The sequence below is a fragment of the Microtus oregoni genome, unplaced genomic scaffold (genome assembly GCF_018167655.1).
Source record: "Microtus oregoni isolate MIOR12 unplaced genomic scaffold, Mior012 000033F_ref0000390, whole genome shotgun sequence".
NCBI classification, from domain to species: Eukaryota; Metazoa; Chordata; class Mammalia; order Rodentia; family Cricetidae; genus Microtus; species Microtus oregoni.
Genome location: NW_024543092.1, coordinates 6,376,317 through 6,402,213, shown reverse-complemented (window position 1 = coordinate 6,402,213; position 25,897 = coordinate 6,376,317). Strand labels below are relative to the sequence as shown.

Genomic DNA, 25,897 nt, shown 5'->3' with positions numbered 1-25,897 from the left:
ATTTAAATTATAACAGTTCTTTTTCTTGTCAGTTTTTATTTCTATCATGGTTACAGTTCATGGCAAATCCCAGAAAAGACTGAGGTATATCAGAGAGCATATACATCTACCACAGTCTCTGATGAGTAATAGTGTCAACTTGACAGGATCTAGAACCACCAAGGAAAAACTCTGGGTATGTCTGTGAGGATTCCTAGATTGGGTTAAATTGAGGTGCTATCACTGAGGGCAGCATCAGTTCACATGCTGGGGTCCTAGACTGAATGAAAGGAGAAAGAGGTTGAGCACTAGTATCCATTTGACCTCTTTTGCTTCCTGACTGCAGGTGCATGGCCCTTGTTCTCTCTCAAATTCATATCACTGTGGAGGCCCAAAAATGTGATCCTGTTTCCTCATTGACCAAAGGTCAGAGAGTTTTAACTTACTTCCAGTCCTTCGAGGTTATTGTGCTTCTACCTCAAACAAAGGTCCCACCTAGATTTAGTCAGAGAGTTCTGCTCTCTCAAGGTTATAATCAACAGTTATGGCTAAGAGCCAGACCTTGTATTTCAGGAATAGAGAAGTAGATACGTTTCTACCTCAAACAAAACTCTATGGATCCAATTTAAGTTCCAGTTCCCTTAAGGAGATAACTTTGGATCCCACCCAGGGAGTGGCTTGCCTACAGAATGTTTTGGTCTAGGGTATGAGCGTGACTTGTTTTGTTCTAGCAACAGAATGTTTAACTGTGGTTGTAACATGTGACCTTTAATTGGTATGTTCATTTCCTTGTATCATGTTAATGCGGTTTTTTGTCTTACTTCTGCCTTTTGAGATCAGGGGTATTTAAAGCAATTGGAAATTAAATGTGGGTGAATTCCAGTACTCACTGGAACTCCCTCTTAATATTATTCTATATGTTTCTGTTTTATTATTTTCATTTGTGTCTTCATATTCTTTATTAATATTTTCTAAATCCCCATGCCTCTACCTTAGCAAAAGGCATTTTTGTCTAGCCTGGTCCCCCAATATGTCACATGTATGCATAAATATGCGCATATGTATTCCTGAATATATAAATACAACCTGCTCAGTTCATATAATGTTATTGTCTCTATATGATTTCTAGGCTGACCACTTGATTTTAGATAACCATTGGAGTGGGGGGGAACTCTTTCCTGGGAAAGACAATTTCTTAATTTCTCTTATTAAATGCTCACATATTTTCAAAATTTTAAATATTTTTAAAAGTACCCAATTAAGCCAAGTACATGTGACTACAACTATCAAATTAGAAGATACCAAAAAGTTTCTGTATGACTTAGATGCCTCAAAATATTTTTTATTCAATATGTACTGAGTATAGGCGCTTGTCAAATCCTTAGTAGTGTGTTAAATATCAAAATTTTATAGTATTGATATAAACCTTATATTCAACTGAAAATGCAGAGGGGATGAAAAATAAATTACACAATATTCTTTCATATCTAGAAACCTAACAGTAAGAGGAAGGTGTAGAAATCGATACTTGAGAGTTGTTCATACAGAAAGGGCATAAAAGCCAAAACCAAACTGTAATAGCTCCACAGGTTGTCCTCTTGGAGAAGAGCTGGGCACATGGCTTCACAAGGAGGGCAGGAAGTCCTGTGCTCTGAATGGGAGGACACCTGAAAGTTAAGTTCCTGTGTTCAACCTCAGCCCTGAGGCAACAGTAGTAGGCATGGACTTTGGAGGCCGTCAGGATGAAAGCAAAGTCCTCATGTGAGACTTGTGCTCTGGGCAGCGCGGTTCTAGGGAGTTTGTGCCACTTCTTGCACACAAGGAGGCAGAAAGAAGCCTGCATAAGGAAATGGGTCTTTCTACACAGTAGATAAACTGGGGTCTTGATCTTGAATCCCCAGCTCCCAGGACCAAGATATACTCTTGCCACTTACAATCCACAGGTTTATGACATTTTGTTTCCACAGTTCGCACTCAAACAGAAAATGGATGCCCAGAATCTGGCTGTTGCCCATCTAAAGCGGTGGACATCATTTTGGAGCTGAGTAGAGGTTAGAAGAGTTTTAGGAACTTTATTAAATGCCTACATTGCTGTTTTGTTAAAATTATTTTGGTACTACACCATAAAGAACAGGAAGGTGTAGAGGAAATTCTAATTTCAAGAAATATGTAAGTGATTTTCAAGATTATTTCAGTGCAAATATGGGAGGGGGGATAAAGAGAATTCTTACCAAAATGTTAAAGTCTCAGATAAAAATGAGATGCTACTGGACAATAAGAGAAAGGCTGTTACTGCTACAAAGTGGATGGATTATTTTTGTGTTCTAGAATTTTGGGAGTAGTGAGTGAGAAAGAATTTCCAGGCAGGACATCAGGAGCCAAGGGCAATAGACAACCCATCATTAAACTCCCTCTGCTGCTCATGAGATCAACTGCTGATTTCTTATGCTCAGTCCAAACGGGGAGCTAGCCTGCTCACGAAATATCCTCACAGACATCCAAAACCACTTCTAGCCACAGAACCCTAGGGCATGTGCATTCCTACAAACTTGTTCTGGAAACAGCCATTCTATGACCAATGCTCCTGGGACCAAGGGAACATTTAAGAGGAAATTGATCCCATTGTGCACAAATCCTGACTTTAGGCACCAGTTGCCTATGGTTTAGGCTCATGAAACCTCAAGATCTAATTGATATCAGATGAGGAGATAGTTTAGAAGCTTCATTCTGAAACTGCTCTCAATTCCATCCACTAACCTACAAAAATGCAGCCTCAGTCTCCCTGCTCTGATCTCATTCGTGACTTCCGTTATCCTGTTTCCTCGCGTGCACACTTAATCTTACTCTTTGGGAACTTCATACACTCGTGGAATGCATTTTGATTATATTTACCTCCACTGCCCCTCCTCCATACACCTAGAAAGATCCCCCTCAAAACTTTATGCTCCTTCTTTTTGTTGACAACCCACTGAGTCCAATAATCACTGCTCATGTGTATGGCTGTGGGGCTATCTGCTCGGGCAACCCACCAGAGTTCACACCAACAAAGAAAAATGACTTTCTCTCCCTCGGCAATCAATAGCCAATAGCTCCCCAACTAAAGATGGGGTTTGGTGAGCCTCTCTTACCCACAGGGTGATTTTGACTATTTTTGTCTTGTGCAGTTCACCATATCTGGGACATCTTTGGTACAATAGTCATGCATATTTTTGCTTCCTTTTCTAAATAAGACTTCTGCTTGCAGGCATTCTGTATCCACACATTTAGTTTATCAATAAGACTAAGAGCTCATAACATCTTCCCACAGGCAGAAGTTATCAGATCAGCATCCCATACAACCTTTAACCCATTTAATCATATGTAACTTTTAACCTATTTCACCATATAACCTATGCAACATCTTTAAAAATCATTTCTAACAAACCCAATCACCTGAGGGTTAGAATTTCATTTTGGGGGATATAAAATTTTTAAGCTATAATAGTCATACATAAAAATATAAATAAAATTATGTAAGCATGAGCTATAAGGTATCCCATTCAATAGACTGTGAGGATAAGCATATATATTTGGCCTCAGTGGTCTTCAGGCATTCTTTCCAGTAAGTGTGATTTTTAGCCACATACGTCACAGACACACTGAAGAGAAAGTCACATACTTACGTTTCTGTTGGAATTGTAAATGGAGTCATTCTGTAGTTCAAAAATGGACTTGAAATCTCAAGAAACTGCTCAGGCTTCTTCGGTACAGTATCTGAAAAGTTCCGGTGGGGAAATGAGATGTACACTTCCAGAATCTTTCAGATTCTAAGCAGTGCTCGTTAGAGGACGTGTTTCCCCAGGGGTTTCAATAGAGTTAGACAGGAATGAACAGAGACATTTTTAAGTGAAACAGTTTACAGATCTTGCCAACGTTAGCTTTCTTTTGTCTATAGCCAGTTTCTTTTACGGAGTAGAACAGTGAGAACTCAAATGGTGAACGACAGACAAGTCTTTGTATTTGCTAATGCTTTAATGGTGACTTTCCATATCAATTTTTTCCTTAAAAACCAAAAGTGTCCCTCAATTAACCTCCGGCACAACCATGTAGGACATGCTGAGGAATGTGAGCTGGTTCATGGGACTACGGGACTATAGTGGAAGAAGAAGCAGGAAGTGCCAGGAATAGCAAGGAAATAGTGGGTTTGTGGATATGCGTGTTAAGTTAGTTTAGAAGTAAGAAATTGCCAATGAGAAAGGAGAGTAGCACATATCACCTCAGTGAACTCTGAAGTTGAACGGGAAAAGAAACAAGCTCAGGTAGTTAGCCACGTCCCACTATCCTTCAGAATGGAACTCCCTTCCCATTTTTGCTAATTTTTTACTTTACATATTAAGCCCAATAGAAAAAAGAAAAACAAATACATGATGAACCCTAGTGTAGGACACTGTCACTGCGGATCCACTGGACCAAATACAGAACACATACTTGAATTTTTTAGATACATAATTCGGACATGGGTCAAGTAGCTTTGGGTGCAGGGCTGCGTGGCTTACCTCCGAACATACCATTCTCCATGTGAGACACTGGGAAGCCCCAGAGAAGTGTAAATTAGACTGTAAGGCCATAGGGCACATACCTTGAGCTTCATCCGTTATGACCGTTTCCTTTTTTTGGCGAATGAGTTTCCAGGGAGGTAAGGGAGGAGGTTTGGGGGGTGGCACAAGGGGACAAGACCTACTTCTGGTCACCAGCACAGGGTGGCTACAGATGTGAGAAAGCCCATATTCCCTAAGTTTCTCTGCAGAATTCGCCTACAAGATGGAAAGAAGATCTGAAATGAATCTTTCATCACCTCTCGTATCTAAAAGCAACACTTTTGCCAATATAGGAAAACAGGGACACCAATGTTTCTAGCTCTTAATAGAAACAACACCAACATTTCTATTTACTAATGTATATATTTATATTATATTTATATATGTTTATATATTATAACATGTTTATGCCATAGTATATAGTGTATTCATATTTATATTTATTAAATTATTAATATTATATTGATATATGTATTAATTTATTATTTACATGTTTAAGTTTTCCTGAAACCATATTTGCTTATTGAAAAGAAAAGATTAGATCATTTAATCTAATGATTAAATTCCAAAATTTAATCCAAATTTTGGATTCCAAAATTTTAAATTAACCTTCATCAGGCGATGAAAGGAGACAGAGACAGAGACCCACACGGGAGCACCGGACAGAAATCTCAAGGTCCAAATCAGGAGCAGAAGGAGACGGAGCATGAGCAAGGAACTCAGGACCACGAGGGGTGCACCCACACACTAAGACAATGGGGATGTTCTATTGGGATCTCACCAAGGCCAGCTGGCCTAGGTCTGAAAAAGCATGGGATAAATCCGGACTAGCTGAACATAGCGGACAATGAGGAATACTGAGAATTCAAGAACAATTGCAGTGGGTTTTTGATCGTACTGCACGTACTGGCTTTGTGGGAGCCTAGGCAGTTTGAATGCTCACCTTACGAGACCTGGATAGAGGTGGGCAGTCCTTGGGCTTCCCACAGGTCAGGGAACCATGATTGCTCTTCGAGCAGATGAGGGAGGGGGACTTGATCGGGGGAGGGGGAGGGAAATGGGAAGCGGTTGTGGGGACGAGGCAGAAATCCTTAATAAATAAATAAATTTAAAAAAAAAATCTGTAGGCAGTATTTTGTAGGTTAGAGCTGTAAAACCAGTTTTTATTAGCTAAAAGTTTTTTTGAAAAAAACCTCACAATTATTATTTAACATTAAAAATGTTTTTAAATATGTTCAGTCTTGCAAGGTGACAAGAAATGGCCTTATCTATGGGAGATTGTAATCTCTAACAGCGGGCTTTTCCTCAGGAAGTCCCTCCATTACTGGAGACAAGAGAGGCATTGACAGGGAGCATAGAAGCTGTCCTGACAGATATGTCCCATAGTCAAACATTAAGCAGTAAAGTCACTTTCTTTGGGATGCATCAGACCATTATTTTTACATAACTGTAGCTCCTAAATGCTGTCTGAAGTATATTATAGAAGAGAGAGGCAGATAGACAGCAGCCAGAGACAGAGACAGAAACAGAAAGTTTAATTGGTCCATACCGCAACTACAGATGGCTTTAACATTTAAAGTAAAATAATAAAATACCAACTACACTAAAGTCAGTCCCTCCAGGAACCATTTTCTTTCTAATGATTTCACATGATTAGTTTCTGTAATCATGGTATAGATAATAATTCAAACTGAAGAGAAAAATGATACCCTGATTTTTAAAAGTACCTAAGAAGAAAAGTTTTTTCACTTTTTTATTTTATAGACTCTTCCAATTTACTACAAAAACATTCAGAAATTTCTTTATTTTGTAAAGTAGCTTAAAAACAAATATTTCCTTTCTTAGGTGTTGGAAACCACCATGAAATCAAATCACTGCCCCAGAGTAATCCACTGGAAACTCGGGAGTGAATTTAAGGGTAGCCTGTGATAGGAGGGGTGCTGGATCACATAGGGTAGTTCTTGATGATTTGCTCTATTCCTCTGTGGTCTCCATTACTTCTTAACCAAATGCAAGTCACTAACTATGTGTGTTGATCTTAACATGCTTTGGGGCTGTAACTTTAGTGTTAGCCTCCATTTTACAAAATTTCAATAGGGAAGAACCATTTCCTATGGATTTATGATTTAAAAGGTATACTTATATTCTCTAGGCTAGTTGATATTTACAGGGGAACTAGATCAACCTCATAGAAAGTCAACCCAAATGAACCATCAGATGGGATAGGGGATCACAACACTCCAGACAAATGGTGATATCTGGGATAGGTCCTTCGTAATCATGTTACAGACAACAGATTGATTCCACAGTCTCTGGCACCTTAAAGGGAAGGTTTAAACTGGTGTTGTGGTACACATTTGTTTCCAGTACCGAGGAACCTGAATCAAGAAGATCACAAATTCTAGGCCAACCTGAGCTACATAGCAACAGTGTATCTAAGGAAAATAGAAAAAAAGATTTGTGAAGAATATTCTGTCCTTAATTCCATAACTAGAGTTGCTTCTGAGACTTTTAACCCAATCTCTTTACAATTAACCCAATCTCTGTTAGTTCCCAGAACAGGAGTCTATGTGGTAGCCTTGCTCTTCAAATTTCCTGAAATGATCTCTGCTTTGAGCACACCTTCTCCTATTTGCTAGTGTAACTTCTTAGACCGCAGGTTGAAGAGTTAGCTTCTTTTGGGAAGATCTCCCTAGCTGCCCATTAGGGGGAAGATCCATGCTCTGTGTCTGTCACTCACATTGATTTCCCCCTTATTTATATAGCTATCCGTTTTTGCCATTACTCAACAAACACAGCTTAGCTAGGTACCTAACATACTCTCTGTTATAACAGCTTTTTAATTCTTGTTGTCCACTTCATTACAGAATTTGAGCTTTGTAGTGAGGAATTTAGATTATGTTACTCATCTTTACACCTTAAGATCAGAGCATATTCCCTGAGATGTAGTTTATATTATTATAATATACACACTAAGACAATGGGGATGTTCTATTGGGATCTCACCAAGGCCAGCTGGCCTAGGTCTGAAAAAACATCGGATAAATCCGGACTAGCTGAACATAGCGGACAATGAGGAATACTGAGAATTCAAGAACAATTGCAGTGGGTTTTTGATCCTACTGCACGTACTGGCTTTGTGGGAGCCTAGGCAGTTTGGATGCTCACCTTACGAGACCTGGATAGAGGTGGGCAGTCCTTGGGCTTCCCACAGGTCAGGGAACCCTGATTGCTCTTCGAGCAGATGAGGGAGGGGGAATTGATCGGGGGAGGGGGAGGGAAATGGGAAGCGGTTGTGGGGACGAGGCAGAAATCCTTAATAAATAAATAAATTAAAAAAAAAAAAAAAAAAAAAAAAAAAAAAGAATTAATGTGCATTGAGTGCTACAGTTTTAATAAGCAGTTTGAGTATCTCTTGGATATGAGGTGTGACATTCCACGACATATGGCTGATGTACCTTAATGATCCATACATTGTGTCTTTACCATCGAGAGCACCTAAAATGGTACCCATGGCTCACATGAAAGAGGAGACCATCAGGCTTAAAGTAAACACGAGTCTTGGTTTTAGGCATACATTTGATTGTGGGAGCTGCTGATTTCCAGAAACTGTGAAAAGTTCTGAGTCTGTTATTCAGACACAGCTTTGTTACTTAACTCTGAATTAAAAGGAACAGAAACTGCCCATGTCCCTATGCTCGTGCTAGCATCCTGAGTCCTATCATTTTTATATTCCTACTGTTATGCGGTAGACTTTGGCTGGTAATAACAGCTTCTGAAATGATGGTATTGTGCTCTCAGGTTAATCTAAATGACGGACGTGACACATGGGGCAGGAGTGAACCTATTGGAATACTTACTTTTCAAGCTAATTCTCATTAAAATTTTAAAAATCAACTCTGACACAATGGATATTCATGTACAATTGTATCAGAGTGCGTGCTATCCTTACAGTTTAATGTGGTGACTTTACAGCATAGAGAACCCCAGGGGTAAGGTGCTGGATGTCTGAAGTCCCCACATAGGGTCAGGATGGAGCAATGCTGTCAATGTATGGCTGCATTCGTCTAAATAAACTGTGTGGTAACTTGATAGATATTATTACAAGAGGTGAGAACTTGCTTTTTCCTCAAAGAAGAAAAAGTTGCTCAAAATAAATAACATAATTGTTATATAACCACTAAACATATCACTTAAATGTGACACCATAGGGAAAACTGCTAAACAAAAGCCAGCTTCCCAATGGAGCATAAAATGAGACTCCACACTGAACAAAAATATAGAGTTTAATATAGAACATATACACAGAGGAAGGAACCAAAGAACATATATTAGCACGTACACAGTCTAAGCCTGAATGTATACACTATGCAAAATTTAATTGTATTGCCTTTGGCTGTATTTACTAAATTTATGTTATTAAGTTTGTTGTTTAAAAGCAAGTAGCGTTTATTATGCATTGTCTTATCATGCAAAAAGATTGTGGCTGTGGCTCCGCAGTCTTAGTGCAAATATATGTATTATCATCACACTTTAAGAACATATGTGTGACTGGGTGGTGATATATCATGGTTACTGAGTACCAGCCTCAGCACCCTCTCAGGGTTCTGAATAGGACTTCTACAGCAAGCGAAAACTGATTGACTTAGGTACGCCCCCTTCCCCGCAAGTTGCTTTATTCCTTGAAGGAGGCTAAAAGAAGGGAAAAGAAGCATAAGTGTATACGGCTAAAGGGTACGGCATCAGACATAAGGCATAAAGGTAAGGATAAAAATAAGGGTAAGAAAAGGGGTAAAAAGGGGGTGTGAGCCGGGCGGTGGTGGCGCATGCCTTTAATCCCAGCACTTGAGAGGCAGAGGCAGGCGGATCTCTGTGAGTTCGAGGCCAGCCTGGTCTACAAAAGCTAGTCCAGGACAGGAACCAAAAGCTACGGAGAAACCCTGTCTCGAAAATCAAAAAAGGGGGGGGGGTGCGATCACCTCAAAGCTTTTAGTTTAAATAAGCATACAGACTAGTTAACAATCCCATAGGCTAAGTTAAAGGAAATATCTTCTAGGGACCTTGCTTTTGACTCCATCAGCGTGCCCAGGTGAGGATTTTTCTCTGAAGCTAGTTTTTTTGACTCAGGCCATTTTCCTATATAAACGGTTGATTTCCTGGGCTATGATCTTATGCTAGTTGAAACCAAGGTGAAGGACAAGTACAGAATGTTAGTAACCTGTTAAGTCAGAGCAGACCAGTAGATCGCACCTTCCTGAGTCTGCTGTTCGAGCAGACTCATCACCTCCTGTATGAGGTGCCTTTCTTATCAATGACTCCTGTCAGTAAAGAACATTTGTGGAGGACTATTTTTATGTAAATTTTGGCTGTGAGAACAAGGACTTGACTGAATCCTTTTCACACCATAGGGAGGTATCCAGTCACCCTACAGGAAAAGTCAGATTTATACACTGCTGGGATATTCTAGAAGGGAGACGATTTCACAAGATTTTTACAGAATTGACAAAGGACAGGTGTGCCCGTACTCTGCAAAAGTGGGTTCTCCATGTGGAGTGTACGTACATACAGCCCATGAAAAGTCCAATAGTTCCAATAGCTGTACATTTACTGTATAACACTTGTGGGCTCACCACAATGGTAATGTACACCTTTAATCCCAGCACTCAGGAGGCAGAGGCAGGCAGATCTTTGTGAGTTTGAGGCCAGCCTGGCGTACAGAGCAAGTTCCAGGACAGCCAGGGCTATACAGAGAAAACTTGCCTATATGTGTACTCTAGTCGCTGAAAAGTGATTGTCAGGAATGATGTACATGAGTTTTCACTGAAACGTATACTTCCTCTATTTTTCTTTTGTACATAATATAAAAATATTTTAAAATGTCTATTTTACCTTTATATAATGAGATAGTACTATGAACAATTGAGATAATTTGGATGTTCTAGCCCCTTGTACAGGAGCATGTACCTCCCCTCCATCACACATAAGGACATGATATCTCTTGGTTTTGAAGTCTTACCATCTTCTCTAATGTAAAGATCTTGTTTTCAAACAAATAGAGTGGTGTAAAGGTAGCATATACAACCATTTGAGGGGTCTGTACTGCTGAGGAACCTGGAAAAAAAAACATACATCGATCATGAGCATTCCTGTCAACATGAAACTGGATAGTTACCTTCTCAGTGTGGCCTCTTTTATAGGAGGGATAGAAGAGCGGGGAAGCACAGAGGAGGAGACAAAGGAAGGAGAAGTGGAAGGAAATAAGAAACAGAAAGAGAGGGGAGAATGTATCTGGTATCTTTTCCTCTTTTTTATAATGATTTAACCTTAACTACCACCCTAAAGGAATCTCCAAAAGCACTTACATTAGAGGTCATGGCTTCAACATATCAATTAAGAGAAAAACAGTCTCCTCCATAGCTCTGCTCCTCTGTAGACTGTGTCGTCCACATACATGAATTCCTTCCACCCGAGACACCAGCACCAAAAGCTTTAATTCAGTTCAACATCAATTTCAAGGCCCAAGTGTCACTGAAATACCTAACTCACCTCCAGTGAGACTGAAGGCAGGACCCAACTCGAGGCAAAACTTCTCTCCTACAATTCTTTTTTGGTTGTTTGTTTAAATATAAACAACGAAACTTTATCCAGCTATAAATAAAAATGAAATTATCTCCTAGAGTCCTATTTCTACTGGACAAGAAAAGTGGACCCCAAAGCACGATAGAGAGAAAAGCATAGGACAGGTAGGAACCCAGTTAGCACAAAAGCTTAGCAAGGCAATTCCACTGTTAGGTTTGGGAATAGTTCTCTTGGTTGGATTATCAGTTTGCTGGGCCCACTGTTCCCTTCAGGCCCTGAATGGTGACCTATCTAAATGGCTTTGTCCAGAGAACCTGTGAGAACATTTAGCAATTGCTTCACCCATAAAAGGCCCATTTGGCTCTTTGTGTGAGTAATAGGGGTTACTAAAAGTAAGAAGCAGGGCTCACCCTCTGCAACTGAATGGGAAACAGCCTTGTCTCCTGGGAGCCTGATTAGATGAAGTCCTGATTACCTCTGGATCATCTTGGGGACTTACCTGCATATTCATTCATAGACAAATAGTTCTATGGTCCAGTCTTGAAAAGTTACAAACAGCCTTCCTTCATCTTATCTGTTTCCTCTAAAAGATGGCCTCTGTGTGGATAATACCATTTCTATCCCTACTCTTTGTGGACTTGACCTGGCGAACTCCACAGTGAGTAACTTCCTTATGGATGGCTTCAAGTCACACCCTTGGCATTCTTTTACAAGTTTTCTTGCTTTAGGATAAGGTCAGAGTGAATTTTTTTTCTAGTCTTTAAGTTTTTATTGGTTTCTGGTTTACGATCCCTTTCCTTTAACCCCCCATCATATATTACCACTCATAGTTAAGACCGTAGCCTTCATGCCCAGCCCTGCTTGGAAATCACCTCAGGTAAATATCCAGTGTCACAATTCACATGTTGTTGCTTCTACAAAACACTAGAATACACTTCCAGCAACCTCCTTTCCAGTTCACAATAAGAATCGCCTTTCCTTTCGAACCACATCTTCCTTGTTTCCAGGCAGGACTTGTCCCACAACATCTGTCACATCTGGAAATCTTACCACTCAGCCCTTTACAGCCATTCAGTGTAGTAATAGGGGCGGCAGGGCTGCGTTCTCAGCACCCCCGGCCGCTCAGGACTTTTCAAGTGTGCATCTCAAACTCATCCATACATCACTCAGCTGTGTTATTTAGTATTTGTTATACCAGCACATTAAGTCATAGTACCAACATCTGCATTAGTCCTGTTGCATTAATAAGAAGGACTGATACGGAAATAGGGTGATTATTAGGAGTTGGTCTATATAACTTTCGTTTAATCCGCAGGGTAAGTCTGGCAACTGAGGAAGACCCAGGTGAAGTAATGAGTAATTCCTGTCTAAAGATGACTCCAGTCCCAGGAAAGGTCAGTGAGTTTGAGTCTGTAAGCACTCAAGGGGGAGGAGGGCAAACTTTTGCATATCCAGCATTTACCTGATTGGATGAGGTTCGTTCACGGGAAACAGGATGAGCTGCTACACTCCGCCTATTGATCTGAATATTATCATCCAAAAAACATCTTCATACAATATTTGCCCAGATTTCTGAGTACCCCATGGCTCAGGCGAGACATAAAATCACCCCTCACATTAACTTTCTCCTAAATTTTGATGTTAACATCTTTATGTATAAAATTATTTTGGTCTAAATTATACTCCATCATTCAACATTATACACTGGAACTTGAACCCTCCATGGTTCTCCTATCACAGACTACGTAAGTGTCTGGAAAAAGAGAAGAGGCAATAATTTTCAAAAACCTCTAAAGTGTCTGTTATTCCTCAGTAAAAACAATTATTTATAATGAGGTTCAGATAATCCACAGGGAACTATTGTCTCATCTTATTTCACAAAGTTAGGACAGTGCATCGCCTTCATTCCCCCCCCCCCCTTTTTTTTGAACTCACAGTGATCCTCCTGCCTCTGCCTCCTGAGTCCTGGGATTAAAGGCATGCACCACCAATGCCTGGCTTCTTCTTGTTTTATTAGATATAAACACAAGCACTTTTAGAATACCTTAAAGGCAAATATTTGACCCCCAAGGGTTCCATAACATCATTTATTTAAAACTCTAACAGAAATCATGTAATTTCCTCATCTAACTTTCTAGGTGGCCAAACAGACAGACCTGCATTTCAGCATGTGTAATAATTGAGTAATCTAAAAGGAGAGATAAAAACGGCCCACTTTGTTATGAAGAGATGACATTTAAAATCCTAACTTCTAAAACAACTTTACAATATTTCTCAGTATCTATGAGTATCCTCGTTGCTAAAACTGCCATTTTAATTGTAAGTGCTTTATTTCCTAGAGGGTTTCACCAAGTTATTATGATTTAGATGCTTCATTTTACACGGAATGAAGCTCTCTGCATTTCCTAAAAGAAAATATCAGAAAGTTCTGGTATCCAGCATGTAGAATTACTCAAATATCACGTTTATCATTGATTCATCGTCTGTTAGATTGTACTGACTTAATATATAACAATTTCAGCCAAGAACATTGATTTACCAGGGGATGAACTCCAAATAATTACAAAATCACTACAAATACTACAACAGATACTTGTGCAGTGGCGGACTTTCATTAAATGTTTTCTATGTGCTAATTGCTGCCCTAAGAAGTTTGCCTGAGTCACGAGCCCGATGAAATAAATTTGGTATGGATAGCATGGCTTTTTTCAAGTGAGAAAGCTAAATTGAAGATAGGTTAAGAAATATATGCAAGAAGAAGAGCTATAAAATGTGAGAAGTTAATGGAAAGGGGTACCGAGCCTGTCCAGTCACTCCTGCTTATCAGTTATCCTCTAGAGCATTGGTTCTCAAACTTCCTAAAGCTGTGACCTTTCAATGTAGTTCCTTATGTTGTGGTAACCCCAAACCATAAATTTTCATTGCTACTCTGTTAATGTTATTTTGCTACCATTACGAATGATAATTAGATATCTGTGTTTTCTAGTGACCTTAATAGACCTCTTTGAAAGGGTTGTTTGACCCCTCAAAGGTGTCATGACCCATGAGTTGAGAACCGCTGCTTTAATAGCAATAGCAGAAGAAGAATAGGCTGACCAGAAGGCTTGTCAGATCATCTTCCACCAGAAGGTGCTTGTAATTTCACAATATGCTGCAAAACTCAACAGCAACGTAATTTTCCTAACAGGCTTACTTAGCACACATATGTAGAAATTCAGTTGGATGGTATCCGTGTGTGTGGCTGTATGGGTGCGTGTGTGCCTGTGTCATTAAATTAGAATGGGGACTATGATAGACGAGGAAGAGACATCTTAAGAGAGAGGTAAAAAAAGAACATGGTGGCGCTAAAAGACGTGAAGGAAGAAGGGGAACTTTTTGGACAAAGAGTGGGAACCAGACAGAGGGAGATAGGGGGTGGGCAGTGAGGGAGGAAGAATGATAACAAAATATAACGACACATACATATGGAAATCATGGTCCTCTTAAAAGTTTTAGGTCAATTCATTTGTGGTTAAGAAGTGGTCTCCTTAATTCTGTAGTTCTTTGATCTCTGACATTTGTTTTCCTTTTTCTCTTGAACAGACTGTTATTTCCGGGTTTATCTTTTATATGAAATGCCCCGCTAAGACTAAATATTATAAATAAACAGTGTGCATTAATAGTCACTCTTCCGCATATTTCTGAAATTTAAAATCATTAACTGCATAGCCACTTTCCAACCTGTAACAACGTCTAGTTTCACCAACTTTTGTGGTGAAAGTCTAGGTCTTAGTGGATGTCAGCTTGAGACACTTCCTTCCTCATTGCAGCCGCCCACTGCTAGGCAGGTCCCACGAATCTTCACCTTGTAACTGGCACACTAAGCTTGGCAATGTTTCGTGCATCACTAAGTGATTCCGACTGTGGTAATAGCCACTCAGAATTACGTAGCTTTACAAATGTCGCTAGTTTCCTTTTGCTTACACACAGCATGAAGGGAACGTTACAGATACACAGCGGGTCTCCACATAGTTTTTCATGGCTTCCCACTCTTCCCACTCACTCTAACACTAAGCTCTCAACAGTGTCAGGAGAGCAAAGGAAGAATTGTGTATAGGTCATTCCATGAACAAACTGCAAGGATCACCCCTGCTCGTGTTTCATGGGTTACAGCTCAAGCTAATCTACCTTTAAAGGGATCCAGGGGAAACACAGCACAGCTGCTCTTAGTGGGAGAGTGAAAGTTACGAAACTTGGCAATCTCTTCCATACTCAGAAAACGCCCTGCTTACAATCCCACACAATCATATTCTAGTTTTACCAGACTTTGATCCTTTTAAATATATTTTTTGACTCTTGCTAAGTTACAAAATCTAAGTTAACTTGTAGGTAATATGTTGTGTATCTAATATTTCTGGCAAATTTTTGGTCAGATATTAGAAGGGTCTGATTCATTCATATATTAAAACCTAGGCGTTTTTTTTTTTTTCATTAATGTCACAATCTGAATCCAAGTTTCTCTTTAAGTTACATTTTGAATTTAGTTGGTCAGGAAATTGTCCAACATTTAAAGATTGCTCTATCAGCAGATATTGAGGGGAAGAATAATACAGTGGTTAAATGGGTGAACTCTGAAGATCAACTTCCTGGATTTGCAAACCCACCTCCAACTCATTTGGAGTTGTTCCAAAATACCACAGCCGGTGCCAATAGGCTTCCCATCTGTGGGGGCAAAGGTTTACAGAGGGCTGTCTCAGAAGAATTGTATAGTTGATAATGAGCAGTGACTAGAACTCACCCTCTTGTTTAATTTTATGAATGGGAACTTATACTGCAGTTAATCTGTCTTCAACAAAACATAAGAGACGAGGTGTGGCGCTTGTACGTGTGTGCAAGTGCACACCCCAGAGGTCTTAGAACTGGAACTAGGTGCAGTTACTGAATAGTTTGGGTCATGGTCTTTGTAAAGTATTAAATACATATGTACAGGAAGGCTGAAATGGGTATCTAGTGTTCAGGACAGTAAAATTTGACAGAGGTTAGCTACTGTCCACCAGAGGGAGTCCTCTTTCTCTAAAACATCTAACCAAACTCTCTCCAACTCCCTTACAGTTAATTAGGCAGGGCAAACTGTGATTGAAAGGAATACAAACAGAAGTGATCAATGAGTTTGGTCCTTAAAGATCTCAAACATAATCATCCCATTTCTTCTCCCACTTCTCCTGGCAGCGAGCTTCAGAATCCACACAATTTAAGGTGTTAGAACTCTAGAACAGGACCATAGTTCTCTTCAATACAGTTTGGAAGAATTCCTGACAGTCATAAATTGCCTTAATTTCTTGTAATTAAAACAATAAAATGTACTGTTTGAATCATTTGTAAGTTGCATTCTAAATACATTTACTTTGAAAATAACAAACTGGGAGGGGGAGCCTTAAATGTCACATAGTTATTAGCATATAGTAGATTGTAGTAGATATTGCAGAAATGTAAGCACACATATGAAAAACCATGCATAAATATCTAAAGAACTTTTGTCACCTTCATTTATCTTATTTATAGAATTTTAAAGCCATGAATGCCATTTCATTGTAATTACAGCTGTGATAAATATTAATTTCCAAAAAATTAATAAGACATAGGTTTTATATTAAATTTTCCATGCCTTCTCAGAGCTAGGTACAGCATATTGTATTACTATTGTCAAACTGAATACAAATAGTGTAGAAATCAAGTCATTCTTTCACGTAGGAACTGACTCTAAGTCAGGTATCTTTTGAAACCTCAGGGTCCATCTCCAAGCTGCTACAAATGAAACTAAAGCAGCCGACTGAAGGGAATGCAGCTTCCAAAGCCACTTAAAATTAACTGCATAGGAAAAGGATGTCTACACAGGCACTCTGTCAGATGACATCCGTCCCGTAGAGCTCAGCGGAAACCAGGGTTCTGTCTTAAGCACTTTTCAGAATTAAAACAGTAATCATGAATATGCTGAAATGTGACATACCAACAGATGAATAATTCAGACTTTAACTCTGAGAACTCTCTTAGATGCTGCTGTGGTGATGAAGAAGAAAGGGAACCTGGCTGATGAGGGGCTCTCTCACTAGCCTGGTACTCCTCTACCCAGTGTTGATGCAGAGATCTGACTATGGGCAGAGCTCACAGCCCCAACCTGCGTCATATTCGGCATACACGCGACTTCCTTAGTTTTGTTGCTGTGGCTGTTTGATTTGATACTTGGGGTGTTTGTTTGTTTAAGATAGGATCTCACTGTGTAGCACTGGTTGGCCTGGAACTCACTATGTTGATCATGCTGCTCTCGAACCCCGAAATCCACCTGCCTCTGCCTCCGTAGTGCTGGGATTAAAAGTGTGCGTCACCATGAGTTCTAAGGCAAGGGGTGCTATTTCTTTTACTTTGACAAAGAAAGGGGGAAAGCAGAATTTAGTTATTTTTAAAAGATGAGGTTTTGTCAATGGAAATTTTGCTTTTGTTTTCATCCCCTAACAACATACAAACCCATCATTTACACGAAGGAGCCAAAGTTGGAGGGAAAATTTGAACATGCTTACTTAGACACGTCAAAAGAGAGTGTACTATTCCAACATTTTCCATGAGCTTAGGCAGAGACTAAGGTAGTTACTGTAAGAGACTAAGAGCTTACAATCTGACAAGGACTGCATAGAGTACTGAACATCAGATGAGGGTCTCGAACCATGGAGTGAAAATTTGAATCTTTCCTTCTCCTTCTCTCCATCCTTATTCCTCTTCTTGCCAAGGTCTTTTGCATCTGCTTTCTCTAACACATTAAGAAAAAATGGTAAATCTTTTATCTAGAAAACCTTATGCTTTGCTACATATTCAGCCAGTGTGTACTAAGAAGGTCAAAACTTAAATGTAAAACTGTACTTAATGTAAATAATGTAAAATAGTACTTAAATGTAAAACTGCAGCCTTGATTTCTCCCAAAATGTAATCTCCTCTGATTGATACCACATTAAATGAGAGAAAACAATTCTAAAAATTAACATGGGCTGTGAAATCGGGGCGGAATTAGTTAATATTGAGTGTAATAATTAAATTATTATATCCAGTTTTATGTTGCATGTGGAGAGTGACTTGAATGCATTTGTTTACTTTGAGCAAGAGTACCTGTGGAGCCCAAGTACACGCACAGGAGGGTGCTGGTGCCCTGCTCTCACGTTCTCCTCTACTCCCTGAGACAGAGTCTCTCTCTCCTCTCTCTCTCCTCTCTCTCTCCCTCTTTCTCCTCTCCTCTCCTCTCCTCTCCTCTCCTCTCCTCCTCTCTCCCTCTCTCCCTCTCTCCCTCTCTCCCCTCTCTCCCTCTCCCTCTCCCTCTCCCTCTCCCTTCTCTCTCTCTCTCTCTCTCTCTCTCTCTCTCTCTCTCTCCTTCTCCCTCTCCCTCTCCCTCCTCTCTCTCTCTCTCTCTCTCTCTCTCTCTGAATCTGGAACCTACTATTTCAGCTAAACTTGTTGGCTAGCAAACTCCATACATCTTCCTGTCTCTGACCCCAACAGTGCTCGGGTTACACAGGCAGCCCCACACTCTCTATGTGGATGCTGGAGATCTAGACTCAGATCCTGGGGAATCTAGACTCAGAATGTGGGGAATCTAGACTCAGATCCTGGAGATCTAGACTCAGATCCTGGGGAATCTAGACTCCACTCCTGGGAAATCTAGACTCAGATCCTGGGAAATCTAGACTCAGATCCTGGGGAATCTAGACTCAGATCCTGGGGAATCTAGACTCAGATACTCATGCTTGGCTGAAAGTGCTCTTAACCAGGCAGCTATTTCTTCAGGCCCTTGAATATATTTTATTTATATTTAATTGCAATGTCAGGTTAGTTTTCTCATCTTAAAATGAAAACAAACAAGAAAAGCACATCATGCATTGCAAGTTTAGTTCTATCTATACAAGACCTTCTCAATTTACCCTACTTGGGGACTTCAGCTCAAACAAATACCATTTTCTTTCAGTAAAGCATCCTCTTATGGGAATGAAATCCAACAATACCCACAAACCAACCACCTGTTTCCAGTATGGCTTGTGCAATAAACCATCTACCGAGCTGTCCCCACCATTTGAATTTTTACTCATGAGCATAGTTCCATGAAAAGACTTTAATTTTTTTAAAATTTGAAGTATTTTTTGTTGCCTAATAAGTCTCTTTAATTTGGAATGAAAGTTTAGATTATCTACATCAACTGCTAAATTTATAACCCTCATTGGTCGCCTGATCACTGTTTTAAAAAGAGGGCAGTTATTAAAAATATGACTTCAACTAGTTCTGATGTCTCTTAGCATAGAAAATAAACTTGTCTCATGGTGTTTAGAATAGATTTAAAATATACGTTAGACATATTATAAACTTCAAATGTAGGCTGAGCTGTTTGAGAAATTTAAGTATTAAAAACTAGGATAATAAAATTTTATTTTTTATAAATACTGACACAAGTTAAGCTAATTTTGTGCAGCAATATATGATTTCAGTTACAGTTTGAAAACTGAACTTTACTTTCAAACTCCTATTTAGAATTTTATTTATAATATATCCCGTAAAAACATGTAAATAAAAATGGCTTAGTGTTTAGCACTAGACTAATATGTCATCTGTCAATTAATTCCATGATTTTGTTATCCTCACTATAAATAACTTATCAGCTGAATGTTACTGGATATAATTCTTCCCTAGTTTTACAAATATCACCACATTGCTATTGAATTTCCACCAAGTCTCCATCTCCCATCTCAACCTCATTCTCAGCTCACAGCTAGGCTTCCTAGAACCAGAGAATATTCGAATCTTTGTGTAATAAATCCTCAACCTCTTCCGGACCAAGCTTGTCTACCTACCTACCCTTGTATGTGTTCACCCCATGGCTACATGGCCTGTGTCTGCACATTAGAAAGAAGGAGCACTTGTTCCCATAGCTGAGGAGAACTCAACAGTTCTACGTGGTTCCTGGGAATATCCAGCTTAAATGAGAGCCTTAGTGTCAGTTTCTTGAGAAGGGAGAAAGAATGGAATCCACCACACACTAGAGAGCTACCCTGGGAACTGCCACATTCTCCCTCACTCAATTAACCAATATAGATTCTGTGTATCTCATGCTAATAACTATCAGCTTCCCGTTTATTGCTCTATTGTTATTCAAAGCCGAATTTCTCTCAGACTTGTCTGTACATTATATTTCGTCCTGTTTCTTTGGCTCTCTTCCACAGCTTTCCATATGCTCCATTTCCAATGTCCACTACCTCCCACAACCAACAGTCTAGTGGAGAAACTGAAGTGAACATCACAGTTCACCTCACTATAATATTTGAAACAGCCTTTCTTATTCTTGAAGGAACTCCCCCCCCCCCCCTTGATTTCAAGGCTAGCACACTCGTCTTTTCTTGCCCCACTTTTCCAGCTACTCTTTTCTCTCCCTCATCGGTCAGTCATTGTTACCAATTCTCAGATCTTTATAATCTTTGGACTCAGTTCCTCCCTTTGTCCATGCTGTATTTTTGAGAAATATTAGTGCACCTGTAAAAGTCTCCTAAATACGCAGTTTGAGACTTTTGATATTAAAAAATCAACGTTTATCTTTAAGGCATTTCAGATTAAAATACGACCAAAATCATTCCATAAGTGCCTTCTGGTAGACCTCGCCATCTATCCAGTTTTACAACTCAGAATTCCACAAATTACGCAAACCAAGTTCTACTCTTTTCTTGTTACTTTTTTTTTTCCTTTTTGAATCAGTCTTCTTATTGGGCCTCTCCACTTTCTCTATTCCAAGATGCCATTTAATCTAACATGAGTTGATCCAACAATTCTCAAGCTGGTTTAATCTACATCTGCCCAGAATTTCCTCTCTGATCCTCTCTCAGCTCCCCTCCTCCCAAATATTCCTGTTAGTGATGGCCGAAACCATCTTTTGAAAAAGCAGATTTCATCTTGATTTCCTCCAAACTCTCCACTGGCCGACAATAGGTCAGCAACACTTACATGAAGACCAGGACCTCTAACATGGCCTAGAACTCTCAAGCTGACCACTCCTGCTCCAATCCAGCTCTTCTTAAACCAATGATCCTTTCACTCTGCTTCATCTAAACACATGGTGCGCCCTGCCCTCCTCCACGTGTTTCCTCATCTCTGTGCTGGCTCTCCTCTACCACCAGGGTCCTGGCTGCGGTCGTCTTCTTTATCGGGATACTCTCACTCATCTTCGTAGATTACATAGCTTCCTGTATTTATCTTTAAAGTTTATTTTTCAACCTCAGGTTAGCATAGCTTCCTTTTTATTAGTCAGTGTTTCCCACTGGACCATCAGGTTCAGAATGTGGGTTTTTCCACATCTGTTTCTGTTTACCATGTTTATCACTAATTCCTAGAAAATTACCTGTACTTTTGTCAGCAAAGAGTATATTTAGGTGAGTATTAATGATATAATACCTGAGTATTAACTTGTAAAACATCAAAAAGGACTTCTAGAAGAAAATTAATTGAAAATATACTGAAAAAATAAATCCACTCACATTTTTTTATTGCTTATTTTCATCGAAATAGGCCTGAGTGGACACACATTGTTCATGCCTCTGATCTTGATATATTTTTGAAGATATAAAATAAAATTTTCTGTATAATAATGGTAACATATACTGGCAGATAAGATCTTTTATCAACTTTTCTTTTCCTTTTTAGATCTGGGAATCAAATTTAAAGCCTTGCCTATACTAGGCAAGTGTTATAACACTGAGTTATAACCTTTGGATTCTTAAGACAGGGTCTCACCATAGCTCACATGATGGTTGCCCAAGCTGGCTACAATTTGTGATCTCCTGTCTCTCTCCCTCCTTCCTTAGTTAGAAATAATCTTGATAAAGAATAATTCTGACAAAATGTTAATACTTTGTAAAACATAAAATATCTGAAGGAACATTTAACGGAAATATACAGAAAAACCCAAGTACTTCCTAGTAGATTTAATTCTACTTCACAAGCAGTTTCTTCATATACATAATTATAAAATAGTTCAGTAGACACAGAACAAGCAATTATTCAATCAACTTTTCATCTTGAAAATAGAAATAACTATATACTTTGTAAAACTAATTTGAAATTATTTTTCTTCAGATTAGAACCACCATCTTATAATGGTTTTAATTTATGTAACCTATGCTCATACCACATTCTCTGAAAATGTGATATGAGCATAGGCTACATAAAAGGTCAGTTTCCTACCTCGCTGTGGGGGTCCATCCCACTCTGCACATAAATATGAGAAAGGTATCCCAGTAGGGATTAGACTTCAGTATCTTGCCTCCTTCTAACACAACAGGAATTTAATATCAGCAGAATTGAGAGTCACCTTTGATATTTACTGAAAGGGAGGTAACGAGGCAATAATTATCTGCAGTTCACATCACTGAGAATTCTAAAATTCGAAGAGAGAGTTAAGAAATGGTAGCAACACCAAAAAAGTATTATTAGCCTCAACAGAGCCTGTAAGGCATCTCAGTCATGACCTGGTCACGACTTCCCGTATCTTACCCTTGGTAAATTTGTCGCCTTTCTCTGGACCCTTCAGGGTCGTAAGGGAACTTTCCGATTTGAAATCCTTCCCCTCTTTCATTTCCTTTCCATCCTTCACTTCCTTGACATCCTTTGTCTCTTTCCCGGGTTCCTTCAGTTTGTTGTCTACCGTTGTGATTTTGCTTTCAGAACTGGGATCTTCTGTGAGCTTAAACTCAGGCAATATTTCCTTCAAGAGCTCCCAAACTCTGTCCACATACCCTGGACTTAGAGGAAAAACATTGGCATTAATTCTCAGATGCCTGTTTTCTACCTGACATCAAGAAGCTAGTAACAGACTGGTTAACTTCTTAGTTTATTAGACTAATTTCATTTTCTACCTCAACTTTATTTAGCAATACCATTCATTGACCATGCTTTTAATGCATTCCTGCTATTGTCAGTCTTTGATGATAAAGAGACCAAAATTAGTGCATCACTGTGGTTTGGCAGAGGAGACAGGCATGCTAAAATCATGGCAGGTGAAATATATATATATGTGTGTATGTCTATATGTTATACATGCATATGCTATATATACATATATAAAAACATATATATACATATACTTTAAATGTGTATGTATATTATCCATGTATAAATACCATATGCATACAAAGGCATCCTCCTGAGTAAAATTTTCCAATTATATCCTCACTCTCTGAAGATGTGGAAGAATTTTTAAGACAGTATCAAAGGCCTTTAACTACGAAGATCCTCCCTGATCCATATGCCATTGGTCCTCTACAATTCCCTAGCATATAGTACAGTTTTACACAATCACACACTTTTCTGGGATTATTCGTATCTATCCAACTTCCTTGTTATTCTGTCTGTTCTGAGTTGATTTTCCCACACTAGTCAACAACATTAATTTCAATGAATCCTTTGGAGTCCGGGGATGAGGCAAGGAAGCTACGTGCTTCTGCATTGAGAGCCTAAAGAATTGTTTACACATTTCTAGGAAGCCTTTGAAACACTTTACAGATTACTAACCCAAATCCCAGACCCTGGTTAAGGACACACTCTATTTGGTGTCACTGTACCAAGCACAGCAGGCAAAAAAACGACCACTGAAGACAACAGTGGACTGAATGGGACCTACAGGGAAAGCTGTGTTAATCTGTACTCTCGGGATACCTATTTGCCTTCCCAAGATAGCCACCTGCAGCAACTCAGGTCTTTTCCCCTTGTCCTGACATTTCCCTAACAATACATGTTTTTTTCCCTGAAGATGCTGTAGGAGCTTAGGTTCAGAGCTATCTATTTAAGTACCTGGAGTCTCCCTGTATGTTTGAAGATACCTAACAAAAAGCTACACTTCCTTCAGAAGGTGGGGAGGGCTGAGCTTTGAGCACAGGACTGACAGGGACTGCTAAAGCAGGAGGGTGAGCTGGAGGACAGAGCTGCTGTGACACACTGCAGGAAGGTATGGGATCAGACTTTTGCAGCATATGTGAGGATATTCCCATAGAGCATTGCTGCACAGTTGCCATGTACGTCGACCCCAGCATCTGAGTCTCACTGGCATTTTGAGGTGCACTATAAGGACTAGAACTAAAGAAAGGCTTGTCTGTACAACATGGCGGACTGGCCTTCTGTGCACTGGGTGCATGAGTCTTGCAGGTAGAAAAACACAAATGGATTTTGCTTGATTGCTTGATTTATAATTAGTCTCTCCGTGATTCAACAGAGAATCTTGTGAGTTATTCTGCTTTATAAGGAGGAATAATTTACCCTAAAACTCCCAGGAATTTTAAAAACTATAAAATGCTATGCTACCAAACATTTTGTAAAAACACGACCGCTCTTGCAATGTTCTTAAAGAATATTATAAAGAAATGTTGGAAAGGAAGAAAAAAATTATATGAGAAACTTAGTCTTTAGACCTAGTGGAGAGGGGTTGATAAGATAGCTCAGTAGGCAAAAGATGCTTGCTGCTAGGCCTGACGACCTAAATTTAATCCCTGGAGCCCTAATGCTCTCTTCTGACATCCACATAGATACCTTGGCACACTGCTCCATAACCACCCCAAATAAACAAAGAAACAAATAATGAGTAAATGTTTCTTTAAGAAAAAATAAAAACCTACTGAAGAGGAATGACTTCAGGCAACCATCCAGTAAGCGCATGGATAACTGTGAATTCTCCCAGCTCTCGCCTCTGAGCTACATGGATGCTGAAAGGAGATGCATGGTGCTATAGTTATCAACGATTAGAAACACGCAGCAGTAAATAAAGACTAGGAAACACTCTACACAGCATCATGGTAATCAATGTAGGGGATCATACCGGCTGCACATCACAGAGTAATAGAATGCTATCTCACAAGCCAGATGCTTTTAATTTGTTTACAAAAAGGCATAAGTAGACCCAATACTAAGCTTTCAAATTTATTTTGAAATCATGAATATATGATTTTATTGTTTTCTTTTAACAAGGGAGTCACATATTAGGAACTATTTCTTTAAAAGCTCTTCTATCAATTTCCTAAATATAAAACATGCTCGTATTAAATAGTGTAAAATTTTGTTAACTCATTTCTATCCTCTGTGTGTGAATGTGTTCTCTTCAAAGTGGAGAGGTTTTACCATTGCAATTGCAGAGATTATGTGGAGATGCCCATGAGGTGACTCAAGATAAATATGAGGAATCCTTAGTGAAACTAGACAGTGGAAGAGAAAACAGAAATACATTGTCCATCCTGCAAAGGAGTAGACCTGGCAGTATGACATAGTCGGAGGTTGTCTTTGGCCAAATGCCATGCTCTGCTTTGGTCTGTCTGCCTATGAGTGATTTCTGTGGGCAATTAGTGTGTTTACATGTATATTCATCTATGTAGAGAAAGACCATATAGCCTCTTCTACCCCAAAGTGAAGGCACAGTCTTCCCTGTGCCAAGCATGGTGCTAATGAAGCTGACTGACCAACACACATCCTTGTATTTGAAAGAATTCACAGCTTGTCGGTGGTGTAGCCGCTGCTTATGGATTCGCACTGGCTTACTTAATGGGTTATGAATCCTGATGCCTCTACATTTCTCAAAGACAACATAAATCTGGTGTGTGGTTCACTGTCTCCCCTAAACGCCTCTAGTAATTTCATTTTATGAGTGACTTTGCAAGCCTTATGGAAATGATGCTCTTTTCGTTCCATATTCCACATGGGTATGTAAATCATTACCATATATTAGG

At 39.4% G+C, this 25,897-nt stretch overlaps 1 protein-coding gene across 2 annotated transcripts in view; it reads right to left on the bottom strand.

Moving 5' to 3' along the window:
- Adgb (androglobin) overlaps window positions 1–25,897 on the bottom strand; it is a 118,387-nt gene that overhangs the window by 56,348 nt on the left and 36,142 nt on the right. For both annotated transcript variants that reach the window (XM_041680297.1, XM_041680298.1), the window contains exons 7-12: window positions 24,797–24,883; window positions 22,683–22,930; window positions 17,782–17,916; window positions 10,573–10,667; window positions 4,598–4,772; window positions 3,642–3,732 (exon numbers count right to left, since the gene is read on the bottom strand). In XM_041680297.1, coding sequence (XP_041536231.1) covers window positions 3,642–3,732; window positions 4,598–4,772; window positions 10,573–10,667; window positions 17,782–17,916; window positions 22,683–22,930; window positions 24,797–24,883 — 831 coding nt within the window. The remainder of the gene's footprint in view (window positions 1–3,641; window positions 3,733–4,597; window positions 4,773–10,572; window positions 10,668–17,781; window positions 17,917–22,682; window positions 22,931–24,796; window positions 24,884–25,897) is intronic.